Raw genomic sequence first — 15,105 nt, 5'->3', positions numbered from 1 at the left:
TTTCCCTACTTAAAAAAAAAACATCATGGAACTAAATATACTTCTGAAATTTAAAATATCAAACAACCCAAGAGAAGTTAAGGGGAAAAAAAGTTTGCTGATTTTCTAAAAGGTATGGTCATATTTTATACTTTTATGTCTAAAATCTTTTAAGTGACCAAAATAGGTATTTCTTGAAAACTGTACCTTTTAAGTTCTTCAATCAATATTTGACTATCCCAAAGTTACAAAATAAATTATCATTTTCTTCTGTGATATGTTTTTAGTTTCATGATATCTCAGAAACTGACTGCCTAAGTCTTCCTTATTATTTTTTCATAAAATGCAATTTGATTAAGTTTCTTTGAGTTTAGGTCTCATAAATGTTTTAATGCATTTTTAAGGAATAATCAGGGTTGGAATTTTTCTGATTTCTCAGTAGAACAAAAATAGAAATGACTAATAATTTTGCAGCTACAGTTCAAGAAATTTAATATACAAGATGTATAAAGCGCAGCAAATTCAGAATTATATTCACATACAGGTAGTAGATCTTTTTAAAATGACATTTCACAAGCATCAGCAGAGATGACAGACTAATACAGTAAGACATTTCTTTGGAGCAGAACTAATGAGTCTCCTGGTACAGCTATCAAATTAAATTTATAAGACTCTCCACCCTCATTAGAGGACTAACCATGGAAACCATAAGCTTTGGGGTTATAACAAGAATCACTTCAAAATAAATGTAGTCTTATTATAATTTAGTATAGCAGAAAGCAACACAGAATGTGACACAATTCTCTTTCATTTATGGTTATAAGGCCCAAGTTCTAACACAATTAACCTGCCAAAACTCAAGTGTATCACAACATTGAGATTCTATCAATGATTACTGCTAACGACAGAAGACTTGGTTGTTGAAGGGATATTTGTATTTGTTTTGTGTGTTTTTTAATTTTTAAAATTTTTTGGAGCCACTTCTGTTTGCAAGACATAAAACATAGCTTTATGAAAGATACAGAATTACCTTCACATAAAAGGAGGAAAACTTTTCCAGCTGTTCTATTATTTCCCATTTAGCCATCCTCATAATTGAAAAATGTAAGGGGAAAGGGCTCCAAATATCATGTTTCTGAGCATAATTGATGCTTCATTAATGTTTGGTTGAATTAATGAATGAACAAACAATTTTAAGTTACATACCTGAAGGAGAAGGTGATACTTCAAAACACGCTGCATAGGAACCACAAGCAAATCTCGAAGAGTAAATTTCCCATTGTTTGCTCTTTTAGAACATTCCTAATGAAATATATTTTTTTTAATTTAACTTTGTTAGTTTTACCAAACGAAGTCATAATACAAACATTAAAAGATGCAAAAGCCGTAAGCAAAACTGCTATTATACAATAAATATTCTGCTCTTTTCCTTAATGATCCCCCTTTTTAAAAAAAAAGGAAGTATCATCAAAGAAAAACCAAAACAAACAAACAAAACTTGCATCATTTCAGCTCTAAATAAGAATATATACATAGACCTATTCTACACATGGAAATTATTTTCTCTAGTGGTCCTTCAGCATCTTCTTCCACTTAGCACTTAACCTTTCACCAGTCTCTCCAAGCAGGCCTATGGACCAGGAATCAAGAACAAGTCGCATTCATCAGACCCATTAGGTGCCTTCCCCACCATCATGACTTTGGTTCATTTGGTTCTCACCAACTGCCATGTGCTTTCTCTAATTTCCAGCAAAATTCACCACCGTCTTGAAGAGCTTTACTTCTAGGGTGTTAGTCTCAATCAAAACTGTTCTATCTCTCTGTGCTTTGTGGGTCTTTTCATTATTGTCATTAAATATATAATATCTTTCCTAATATATTTTTATATAGGAGCGATAAGAACACTTTCCTCAGTCAGGAAGAAATAGAGGAAAACAATAGAATGGGAAAGAACAGAGATCTCTTCAAGAAAATTAGAGATATCAAGGGAACTTTTCATTCAAAGATGGGCACATTAAAGGACAGAAATAGTAGGGACCTTACAGAAGCAGAAGATATTAAGAAGAGGTGGCAAGAATACACAGAAGAACTATACAAAAAAGATATTCACAACCCAGATAAGCACAATGGTGTGATCACTCACCTAGAGCCAGATATCCTGGAATGTGAAGTCAAGTGGGCCTTAGGAAGCATCACTACGAACAAAGCTAGTGGAGGTGATGGAATTCCAATTGAGCTATTTCAAATCCTAAAAGATGATGCTGTGAAAGTGCTTCAATCAATATGCCAGAAAATTTGCAAACTCAGCAGTGGCCACAGGACTGGAAAAGGTCAGTTTTCATTCCAATCCCAAAGAAAGGCAATGCAAAAGAATGCTCAAACTACCGCACAATTGCAGTCATCTCACACACTAGAAAAATAATGCTCAAAATTCTCCAAGCCAGGCTTCTACAGTATATGAACCGTGATCTTCCAGATGTTCAAGCTGGATTTAGAAAAGGCAGTAGAATCATTGCCAACATCTGTTGGATCATCAGAAAAACAAGCGAGTTCCAGAAAAACATCTACTTGCTTTATTGACTATGCCAAAGCCTTTGACTGTATGGATCATGATATACTGTGGAAAATTCTGAAAGAGATAAGAATACCAGACCACCTGACCTGCATCCTGAGAAATCTGTATGCAGGTCAAGAAGCAACAGTTAGAACTGGACATGGAACAAACAATAGACTGGTTCCAAATCAGGAAAGGAGTACGTCAAGGCTGTATATTGTCACCCTGCTTATTTAACTTACATGCAGAGTACATCATGAGAAATGTTGAAATGGATGAAGCACTAGCTGGAATCAAGATTGCCAGGAGAAATATCAATAACCTCAGATATGCAGATGACACCACACTAATGGCAGAAAGCGAAAAAGTAAAGAGCCTCTTGATGAAAGTGAAAGAAGAGAGTGAAAAAGTTGGTTTAAAATTCAGCATTCAGAAAACTAAGATCATGGCATCTGGTCCCATCACTTCATAGCAAATTGATGGGAACACAATGGAAACGGTGACAGACTAATTTTTTGGACTCCAACATCACGGCAGATGGTGACTACAGCCATGAAATTAAAAGATGCTTGCTCCTTGGAAGAAAAGCTATGACCAACCTAGACAGCTTATTAAAAAGCAGAGACCTTACTTTGCCAACAGAGGTCTGTCTAGTCAAATCTATGGTTTGTCCAGTAGTCATGTATGGATGTGAGAGTTGGACTGTGAAGAAAGCTGAGCGCCGAAGAATTGATGCTTTTGAACTGTGGTGTTGAAGACTCTTGAGAGTCCCTTGGACTGGAGATCCAACCATCCATCCTAAAGGAAATCAGTCCTGAATATTCATTGGAAGGACTGATGCTGAAGCTGAAACTCCAATACTTTGGCCACCTGATACAAAGAACTAACTAATCTGAAAAGACCCTGATGCTAGGAAAGATTGTAGGCAGGATGAGAAGGGGATGACAGAGGATGAGATGGTTGGATGGCATCACCGACTCAATGGACATGAGTTTGACTACCTCTGGAAGTTGGCAATGGACAGGGAGGCCTGGCATGCTGCAGACCATGGGTTCGCAAAGAGTCAGAACTGAGTGACTACACTGAATATATTTTTATACCTCTTAAGAATTTGTTAGTTGAAATGCATTAAATCGAATGACTGACTCCAAAACTTTGCTAAAATATAAACCCACTACTGAATTCAAAGTTTTTAAAGCCGCCAATATTATTTTTTTAATCTCACACTCAACTTTCTTAAAAGTTTACTGAAAAATAGTATTAACTGGCTCATTCTTTTGATGTTAACTACAACTTTAAGGAGAGTACTTTGAATTTGTAGTGTCAAAGCCTGAATTTAAATCAAGTTTGGCAACTCTTGGCTGTATGACCTTGAACAGGTTGATTTTCTGATTTTACTGTCACTCACATATTCATGATTTCATTCAAAAAAAAAAAGCAAGGTGCCATAAAAATATTTTTATTTGTGAGCAACCTAGTAAGTCCAAAATCCTAAGACAATTACATAACCAAGACCAAGGAACTTTCCAGTTCATGGAAGGAGTTGTATTCAAGACAATACTCTTGTTTCCATTTTGCCCATACTTAGCTTTTCCAGAACATGGAAGATATATTATCAGGACTACGGAAACAAACACCAGTAGCTCCAATGACCATATTGAGTTTGTGTGTTTGACTAGAGTTCTCAGGCAGGAACTGGGGACACATCCTGACATGTTAGCTTATGTCTTGTAAATTGCTGCGGTTCACTGGATGGATAACTATTTCACTGATTTCTTGCTTCCATAGCTTGTAACAAGTTCTGGATCATAAGTCTCAAATAGGAGGTCAAACTGCTAATATTATTGTAATGAATGGGTCTCATTTTGCCAGCTGCATTTTAAGTTCCTTGGAAACTGAGGTTGTATCTTACACTTGTTATGTTATGCCATCTTAACACAGTGTTAAGAATGAAAATGATATACATTTAAAATTCACTTTATGTATGGAAATCAGTTTAAAACTTTTGAGGTAAAATTAATTCAAGTTCTAAGTTATAGGCTCAAGAAGTAAAGAATCTAACACTGCTGGCATTAACTACAGTTGGGGGGCTGAGACCCCATAAAGGTAAAATGTTTATTAGTATTGAAAGTAAATAAAGGGTAAAATGATTCTTCCACAACATCCAGTCAAGTGCTTGGCCTCAACTCTTAATCCTAATAGAAAAGAAATTGGAATAGGGACGAGCTACCTTTTAGAGCAAGGTAATGGGACTCCATTACCCTTCACCCCATGTTACTTTGGTTCTACAATAAGGGTGAAAAAAGGCAGAAATCATCAAGAATAAAAATAACCACAAAACAGAAAACATGAGGGAGGCACAAAGAAACCAATTATAAAGGAGCTTTCCCGCTCCCATGCTGGGACTTGCAGAAGACTGTTTTAGCAAAGACTATGTTTTGAAGGCTTATAGTAAGTATTTGATTAAATATTTCCAAATCAGGCCCATGGTTAGAAATAGGGGCATTTCAGCTGGGGAAAAGACAACCAGCATCACCTCACACTCAGCCTTCAAACTCAGTCTGAGGGTCTCTCTTTCCCTAAGATTTACAATGACTATAGAAACTATAACTCTAGAGATTGAAGGTGTGCTTACTGGGCAGGATTTTGACAGTGACTCTGAAAAGAAGGGAGAGTAACATTCAAAAATAATGTTGAGAATATAATGAAGGTTTGATTGTCCACTTGCTGACTCTTCTCTTGAATGAAAATTATGTATCTTTATTTTAAAAATACTGCCTTAATGGTAGCTTCATTAGGTAATCACTGTGTAAGTTGTAAAGTTTTAACTTGACCATCGTATTTTAATTTGACTCAAGATGTCCTACAGTTTTAAACTTATGAGGCTCGGTGCTCTGGTGCACTGGGATGACCCAGAGGGATGGTATGGGGACGGAGGTGGGAGGGGGGTTCAGGATGGGGAACACATGTTCACCCAAGGCGGATGCATGTTAATGTATGGCAAAACCAATACAATATTGTAAAGTAAAAATAATAATAATAATAAAAAAATTAAAAAAAAAAAGAGGAGCAGAAGCCCTTTGAGCTAATAAGGTGGTAAGGATGTCATTCAGTGGTGACTCAAAACATCTCCAAACACGAGATCCACATCATCAAGGGATTGTAAGAGGTAAGAAAGGATCTATGATATAAAATTAGTACAGTTACCTGGTAGCCTGTTGATGTGCAAAGTTTCTCACCAATAGCTCCCCTTTGTGGGAATTATGAGTTAGGAAATCAGATCAGATATGCCCAACAGTGAAGGGGCTCTCATTTGAAAATCCTCTATTTTTCCTTGTTTATCACCTGACCTTGTGGTTAAACCCAACAATCAGCAGCAAGGAGGGTATGAGAGGGCCAACCAAGCCACCCACAGCCACCCAAGAATGGATTATACATCTCTACCTGAACTTTAAGAAGATCCAAACATATGGATAATATATTTGAAATGACAATTCATATAACACAGAAATAATCATTTTTCAAAAGTTTTTTGAAATTGCAAATCCTTCTTATGGGGGAAAAAAAGATGCACAAAAAAAAAAAAAAAAAAAAAAAATGACAACACAGTTTCCAGACTTATTTTCCATTATTACCAGGTGCTTTGTTCATACTGATCTACTTGCCATTTCTCAACCTTTCCTGACTCTTCTGGTCAAGACATACCAATTCTTACAGAATTCTCTACAAGGAATCTCACCTATCAAGACCTACCCTATTCATAAGTGACCTAATTCAAATGCCACCTCTTTAGATAAATCTTCTATAGTCTAACCATACTGAAGTAATTACTCAGTCTTACTCATGGAGCCCTGGCAAAGAGTGCTTACTACTTAATCTCACCATATGTGTATGTGTCTTGTCTTACTTCTTATGGGCAATATCCATGCCCTTTTTATACACCTGCCCATAAATATCTTATATTTTTAATAAACAATTTAAATCTATGTATAGATTATCTCACATATATCTTACTCACCCTGTACCTTTTACTTCCCTGGGTAAATTACTCATAATCTCTCTGAACCTTGGCTTCCTTATTCATAAGATAAGAAAATTAATTGTATGTATCTGACAGTCATGAGGGCCTAATGAGATAATCCATATAAAAAAAGCCATAAATCTATGTTACTACTGTTATTATTACTGCCACATTATTATTTTAGAGGGCTATCTAATATTTTATGAAATCACACTTAGAATTCATGGAAATTTACAGTTGCAATGATCACAAGAAGAAATATATTGTTATAGTTTATATTACTCTATGACACATACAAACAAAAAATAAACAGGCACCTCTAATTTCAGTCTGACATCCTCTTTTGTCTTAGAAATGTAGTCTAAACTAGAGATGGCCGACTCCACGCCACTGCAGTACTGCCCGTAAATAACCAACCTGAAAGGAAAAGATAGAGAAAGGAAGCTGAGGACAAAAAGGCAAGATTAAAGTAGAAGAGGAAATCCATCTACTTAAATCCACAGTTACATATAACCAAAGCAAATCTCACTCACCCTGCACTTCTTACTTTCTAGGTAACCCTGGACAGATTGCTCAGAACCTCAGTTTTCTCGTTTTGTTGAACACACACCACACTCACAGCATTCTTACCTAGAAAATCCTATGGACAGATGAGCCTGCAGGCTAAGTCCATGGGGTCACAAAGAGTCAGACACAACTTAGTGACTGAGCACGTGCACACATACAGTCCCAGAATTAGGGTCACTCATATTTATGGTATTAAAAGTGACTATTTTTAATTTCCAAATTTGAATGGAATTGATTCCATGTACAATTGTCATAGCAGGTGGATTTTACAATCAAACTTAATGACTGTTCATATTGTTGGAGTGGGCTTGCCAGGTGTGCTAGTGGTGAAGAAACTGCCTGCCAATGCAGGAGACACAAGAGATTCAGGTTCTATCCCTGGTCAGGAAGATCTCCTAAAGTGGCAAATGGGAATCCACTCCAGTATTCTTGTCTGGAGAATTCCATGGACAGAGGAGCCTGGAGGGCTGCAGCCCATGGGGTTGCAGAGAGTCAGACCCTTAGCATGCACACACACACACACTAATGGAGTACATATATACATCAAAAACAAAATTAAAGTTTCTGTTCAAGTTTCTATTAGAGATCAACTTTTACACTGTTTATGCTCACTCAGGAACAGTTTTATTTTCTACTACAATCTCACTGTAATCACTAGTTAAAGCTCCACTCATTAATAAACTTCCTACTCCTTCCCACTTTTTAATTAAGAAAAATACATTATCTGAAAAGTGGGAATGCGAGGCCTGAGCTGTGCTGGGTAGGAGACCATTCATACTGCATGGGGTCTGAGTCTACTTCAGGAAGGGTATCTCTGGAGTGACACCAATTTTTGCAGCGAGTCTGGTTAATTTATTGTTTCTTGTAGCTCTCTGGTGGAAAAAAATACCACATTAATATTTATCTAATGTTGATGCAAAGCAGTTAATTAGCCACTTCTGGGTACTATGAACTATAGGGCTTGATTTAAAAAGAGAGTGTTATATTTTAAGCAAAATTCCTTGGTACTTCTAATTCATGTGAATTGCTCAGAAGATTTTTTTCAAACTCCGAAAGAGAAATTGACTTTGCCTGTGAATCTAATACTCCAAAATAGAGAATTATAAGCTATTAGAGTTGGAAAAAGCAGTAAGTACCAACTAATGTACCCCTAACATTTACGGACTAAGAAAAGGAGGCTCAGAGAGTTAAGATGACCTCCTGAAGTCTATGTACAGGACTCAAGAGTGATAGGTGTGTACAAGAACCTACACTTTCTGGTTTTCAGTGCAAAACTTGAACTCTTTTTTTCTTTTTCTTTTTCTTTTTTCCTGGTATATAGAGAGAGAGCTCAACCACCACCCTGAGATTAACTGTCCCATGTTCTAATTACTTTGCACATAGTCTCTTAATGAACCATATTTACAGCTGTTTATGAGAAACTTTAATACTAACCCTGACTGTAATTACAAACTAATAGCCACGAAGTTTAAAACCCAAAAGTTACCTTTCCTTGTAGTTAATGAAAACTTGATACAAGTTCTGGTCATTTTTATTCACAATGGAATCATGAATCTCTTGCATTAGGTTCCGATGAACTTTCACAAGTTCCTTAGAAAAGAAAACAACAGCAAGAGAAATTAGGAATCAGAACCAAAAAAAAACAAACCATCACCTGGAGCCCAGCATCCCTATTGTTGCCAGACTTGCCACTCAAGGATATGCTGAATGCCCTCAATATATAAACCTGCTCCCATCAGTAAAAAGAGGAAGAAGAGGAGGGGAAGAAAAGGGAGGGGAGAGAGAAGAGGAAGAAAAGAGAAGGGGAAACGGAAAGGTAAGGAGGGCAGGAGAAGAGGAGAGGGGAAGGGAAGGAGAGAGGGAGAGAAGAGAGAGGCCATGTACATGGGAAATAGCCATTTCAGATCTGACTCAAAATGTCACTGTCCTGTGGAAAGAGAAATTATCTCACTAGTTATTAAAGGGTAATTTATTCCTTGTATTAAAATATGTACAGTTCATTTTCATTTTATAATCACTTTAAAATTTTAAATAAAACTGTCCAAATGCTTAATGTTTTATTGACAGGATAAAGTAATGATTCATGTCCTTGGGACATGAAAATGTAGATTTGTACTTGTGTCAATTAGTGGTGTCCTGGAGCTAAGCTAACAATCATCAGACTAAATTACTTGAAACCAGACAGCTAATGGCATAAATAAGCAGCAAATACATTGTAGTAGGCCGTTTAATAGGGCAACTCAAAGCTCAAGAATTTCACATTTTTCCTGATAAGCAAGCATTTTCAGTTAGACGGTAAAATGCATACCACAGCTGGGAAACGACGAGATTCAAGTCAAAGTGTCAATTCTCCCACCACCTCTTCCCATGTAGCCTGCAGCGTACATTGACTGCAGGGCATGCCTTTCCTCAGCAGGTATAAGTACAGCACAAATATGTTGGTCTCATCACTATTTTTTTTTCCTCTATCACTTTTTTGAGGAGCATGGAAAAGCCATTAGAGTAAGGACTGTCAAACAGGTCCTAAGTTCTGTTGACTGCGTATAACTGGTTTGATACTTATCTTCCTAGAATGTGTGGCTTGTTTTTTTTGTTAATTTATTTTTTATTGAAGTATAGTTGATTTACAATGTTGTGTTAGCTTTAGGTATATAGCACAGTGATTCAGTTATACATACACACACACACACACACACACACACACACACACACGTATATATATTCTTTTACAGATTCTTTTCCCTTACAGATTATCCCAAAATACTGAATATAGTTCTCTGTGCTATACAGTAGGTCCTTGTTGGTTATCTGTTTTTTCTTTTTTTATTATTTATTTATTTTAGATGGAGGCTAATTACTATACAATATTGTATTGGTTTTGCCATACATTGACATGAATCTGCCACAGGTGTACATGTATTCCCCATCCTAAATCCCCTCCCACCTTCCTCCCCATCCCATCCCTCAGGGTCATCCCAGTGCACCAGCCCTGAGCACCCTGTCTCATGCATTGAACCTGGACTGGCAATCTGTTTCACATATGATAATATACATGTTTCAGTGCTATTCTCTCAAATCACCCCACCCTCGCCCTCTCCCACAGAGTCCAAAAGACTGTTCTATACATGTGTCTCTTTCGCTGTCTCGCATACAGGGTTATCGTTACCATCTTTCTAAATCCCATATATACGCGTTAGTATACTGTATTGGTGTTTTTCTTTCTGGCTTACTTCACTCTGTATAATAGGCTCCAGTTTCATCCACCTCATTAGAACTGATTCAAATGTATTCTTTTTAATGGCTGAGTAATACTCCATTGTGTATATGTACCACAGCTTTCTTATCCATTGGTTTTCTGATGGACATCTAGGTTGCTTCCATGTCCTGGCTATAATAAACAGTGCAGTGATGAACATTGGGGTACACGTGTCTCTTTCAATTCTGGTTTCCTCAGTGTGTATGCCCAGCAGTGGGATTGCTGGGTCATATGGCAGTTCTATTTCCAGTTTTTTAAGGAACCTCAAGTGTGGCTTGTTTCATGCTAAACATTCATTTGATAATCGTGAGCTTTTTCTTCCTTCTGTGTTACAAATCAATAAGAATGCCTTCATGTGGCCATAATCAGGGACAAGGACAACATGCCACAGTTCATCAATTCGTGCACAGCAACGCTAAATATAAAGGAATCAAAATATTAGGGACCTCACAGGTGATACAAGCAAGCCTGTACATCAAAGCTTATGTATTGTATATAAAAGTTATATGTTAAAACCAAGGCCAATTCCAAAGGACTAAGAAGTTGAATCTTGCCTAGCAAGACCGCATACAGTATTGCACTTGGCTTGCTTCTAGGCTTCTTGGTAAATATTCTTTTAGGATTGTAAGGTACCCTGAAATTTGTAATGATTGTATCAATGTGAAGAAAAGTTCTTCACATCTTATCATTAAAATAGATTATTTTATTAGAAGGAAACGGTGTATTTCAGAAATGGAAGTTTATTATGTTACAACCAGAAGCAGAAAACACCAAAAAGCAGAGAACAGGGAACTGTAGGAATGGCAGTAAGTGGAAGAGCGGGATGAAGCCAGGACGGTGTCTGTAAGATGGGGTCGAGGGGCTGGAGAACGAGAGAGCAAGGAGTGGGGCAGAAGGGAACTCCCATGAGACAAAGAGGCTGTAACACCAGGGATTCACTGGGGCTACCTTGTCATGACAAACAATTAAGTACATGAGTCTTATCCATTTGTGTTCAGCATACATTTTGATTGATTTTTGGTTGACAATATGACATGGCAGTTATTTCCAGAAAATAAGACTATAAGAACTCAGGAGGCAGAAAATTGGGTTAAATTTCTTAGAGAATATAATGTTCAAGTAGAGAGCCACTACGTAAATAAAGATTTTATAGAAGTGTAGCTCCATTTTTACTAGCGATTTTTACTTACAGGAATGTTGATGAATACTGAATCAAATTCTGCTGCTGTCAGAAATCTTTTCAATGGTGCCATGAAATACTACCAGGAGAGAAGAGAGAGGTAATAATTAATCACAACTTATCCTAATCCATATGACAGTTTTTCATCAAGGAGCAATAAATATTTATTGAAAATTAATCAGTTTTTTGAATACCAAGAAAAAAGCAGAAACTATTTTCTCTGTCATAAAGATTCAATATTTGAACAGAGATATAAGACATAAATACAGGTTAACATATTTAAAATATGAAATAAAAGATTTGGCCTATAAATGCTTCTAAAATTAAGAAAAGAAAAAAGAAAAAAAAGAAGAAGAGAGAATGCCATTGGCTGAATTGGCAAACAATGGCAACATTTTGGAGATATATTTGAGGACTAATATAAAATATCCCTCACATGCTTTGTGGAGATTCTAGATCTCTGAGATAAATAATCTGCTTATGCAATTTAGGGACCACTCCCTTTCATTCCTTGGGAATTCTAGTTCCTGGCCTATCATATCTCTGGTCCATTGCTACTCCATCTTTCTTTTTGACCATTTCAGTAACTATGTAGACGATCCTTCCAATAGCCTGGCCTCTTGGTTCCTTGAACTCCAACAATCTGTGCCCCATTCTAGCTGAGCTCCTCTTGTGGTCATAGCCCAAGACCCTGCCGTTACCAACCACTGCATATGCTCCAGAGAATTAATTTGAAGCAAGCAACTCTCTGACTTCTACCCTCCCACATTTACAGCTCTTCCTCCAAAGGCTTCTCCAGCCCACTGGGTCTGCCCATCCCCTGATCATCCCACAGTCCCTCATATCCTCACTTCCCTTCTTACCCAGTGTACATTCCATGAGCCATCATCAGAATCACTGTCCTGCAAATACCCTTACTCTCTCTTCTTTTTTTTCTGGAAAAATGAAAACCCGGTTAAATCTAGCTTTCCATATATTTTGTGCCTGTACCTAAGAAGTTAAACAGAAGCTATATTGATAGCTAGTTCAAAATATAATCACAGAACTCAACTGAACCTTCACACTATATAATCCCAGTACATTTACCCTCTCATTGTCTTAAACAACTCTTTCACACCTTCATCTATTTTTTTTTAACTTGCAAACTGTCTGCTGGTTCTCATTCTCCTAGCCTCCAAATGTGGAAGTCACCAGAAGTGATCTTAAACCTCTTCTCTATCAGCATTTATTCCCTTGGCGGTTTCCTCTAGCGCCAAGGCCTTAAACACCACTGCATAATGATAATGGCCCAGTTTATACATCAGTTCAACTTTTCCACCAGATGTCAGACACACATATCTAACTTCTTCCTCAACACATCCCGTTGGAAGCTAATAGGTATTGCAAATTCAGCAGGTCCCAGCAGACTCATGATCACACACCTACCCTTTCCCATCTCAGTCACCATCGTCATCATGCTAAAAACCTAGTGTACTTGATTGCTCTTCTCCATACACCCTTTACCTAACTCATCATCAAATCCACTGGGCTCTACTTTCAAAGTTTATTCAGAATCTGACTACTCTCTACCACCTTTACCAATACTATCACTTTCTGTCAACTTTATTATTGCAATATTCTTCTAACATTTCCCCCAATTTCCACCCTTGCCTGACAAGAGTCAGAATGAGCTATTAAAAACTTGCATTAGATCCCATTACTTTTGCTACTCAAAACACTTCAGCTTTTAGCTGGGTGTTCCCATATGCCTCCTGTGCCTTGGGCGCTCACCAGGTTTCCAATCTCACCGCTCCCCTGCACTCAGTCTGCCTCAGCCTCCTGGCCTGCTGCTGTTCCTTGAAGTACACTGAACACTGTCCCATGTGAGGGCCCTTCTCCCAGGGATTGTCCGCTCTGGGATGTTAACATGGCTCACTCCTCAATTCACTCAGCTGTCTGCTTAAATACGACCTGACCATAGAGGCTTTCCATTACCACTCTACATAAGATAACACCAGCTTCCCCCATCTCTCACTATCCCCTTCCTCTGCCTTATTTTTCTTCAGAGGACTTATCACCACCTGACATACTTACTTGCCTAAATTATAAACCCTCCCATGAGAGTCAGGAGAACTACAGAGTTTTGTTGTGTTGGTGGCTATACCCTCAGTCCCTAAATTAGGGCCATTCAGACACTAAGAAATCAATAAATCATTGTGGGATTGTGGGATGAATAAATCTGCTTTGAGATCTTTAAATCAAAAATTATATTGAATATCAGAATACACAGACACTGCAGAAACATTGAGCCTAAGGCATTAACTATACAAAGCAGGACAGCAAGTCCCTGACATACAAATGAGTTCCATTCTGAAAGCACATGAGTAAATTCAATTTAAGTTCAACAGTTAGCCTAGGTACCCACCTAACACAATCAACCACATAGTACTTTACTATAATAGGTTTATAATACCTTTCACACAAATAATATACACATTAAAAAAAATTTTTTTTAATCTTATAGTGCAGTACCTCAAAAAGTACAGTCCAACAGCTGGCATATAGGGACTGTCACATACACTCACATCTTTGAAAGTTCACAACATGAAGGTTCATATGTAGGTGACTTACTGTGCTTGAAAATTGAGAATACCTAATGACTTACTTTTTCTATTGACTCCAGTGTTTCTGTATATTTTTCTTCTGTCTGCTTAATTTCTGCTAGGCAGCAACTTCGTATATCATTTTCTGGACATTTCTACAATTAGAATTTTCAAATTAAAATTATTTAATCAAATTCATATATTAATCTCTTCAGCGGAAGACAGAAATAAAAATTATTTAATTTTTAAGCATTCCATTCCAACATGATGATTTCTTTTTTGTTTGTTTTTGTTCTTTTGTTTCGTTTAGGCCATGCTACACAGCTTGTGGGATCTTAATCCGCTGACCACGGATGGAACCCGTGTACTCTTCAGTGGAAGCATGGAGTTCTAACCACTGGACCACCAGGGAATTCCCAGGCCTTCCATTCTAATAACACAAATAACTTAAAGATACATTGAACTGCATTTGTGAAGCATCTTTGTTTTTAAAGGGCTTCCCTGGTGGCTCAGATGGTAAAGAACCTGCCTGCAATGCAGGAGACCCAGCTTCAATCTCTGAGTCAGGAAGATCCCCTAGAGGAAGGGCATGGCAACCCACTCCACTATTCTTGCCTGGAAAATTACATGGACAGAGGAACCTGACGGGCTGCGTGGTGTCACAAAAAGCTGGACACGACTGAATGACTAACACACTTTGCTTTTAAAAAAAATTTGAACAATGTAAATGTAAAAGTTTGAGATAATTAAAAATATACTTTGAGTATACTCTCTTTAAACCGAAGCATCTGTTTTACTATAAATGTAACTCAACCTGGAAACATTATGAATGGTCTAATACCATTTTCTTAATGTACAGCATACTTTACAAGTGCTATAGAAAAACTCCCAAAAATCATAAAAGAATATTTGGTAAGTAAAAAAAAAACCTTAAAATATTTTTTCAAGAGTTCACATCTTGGTGTT

General features: G+C 37.3%; 1 protein-coding gene across 1 annotated transcript in view; it reads right to left on the bottom strand.

The window, feature by feature from the left end:
* The window catches only part of VAV3 (vav guanine nucleotide exchange factor 3), a 434,748-nt gene that overhangs the window by 212,719 nt on the left and 206,924 nt on the right, over positions 1-15,105 (bottom strand). Inside the window, exons 6-10 of the mRNA XM_070779927.1 lie at positions 14,202-14,294; positions 11,568-11,636; positions 8,608-8,711; positions 6,872-6,971; positions 1,186-1,281 (exon numbers count right to left, since the gene is read on the bottom strand). Of these exons, the coding sequence (XP_070636028.1) occupies positions 1,186-1,281; positions 6,872-6,971; positions 8,608-8,711; positions 11,568-11,636; positions 14,202-14,294 (462 nt within the window). The remainder of the gene's footprint in view (positions 1-1,185; positions 1,282-6,871; positions 6,972-8,607; positions 8,712-11,567; positions 11,637-14,201; positions 14,295-15,105) is intronic.

Source organism: Bos indicus, chromosome 3 (genome assembly GCF_029378745.1).
Source record: "Bos indicus isolate NIAB-ARS_2022 breed Sahiwal x Tharparkar chromosome 3, NIAB-ARS_B.indTharparkar_mat_pri_1.0, whole genome shotgun sequence".
Lineage (NCBI taxonomy): Eukaryota > Metazoa > Chordata > Mammalia > Artiodactyla > Bovidae > Bos > Bos indicus.
This window is presented reverse-complemented; position numbering and strand designations above follow the sequence as displayed.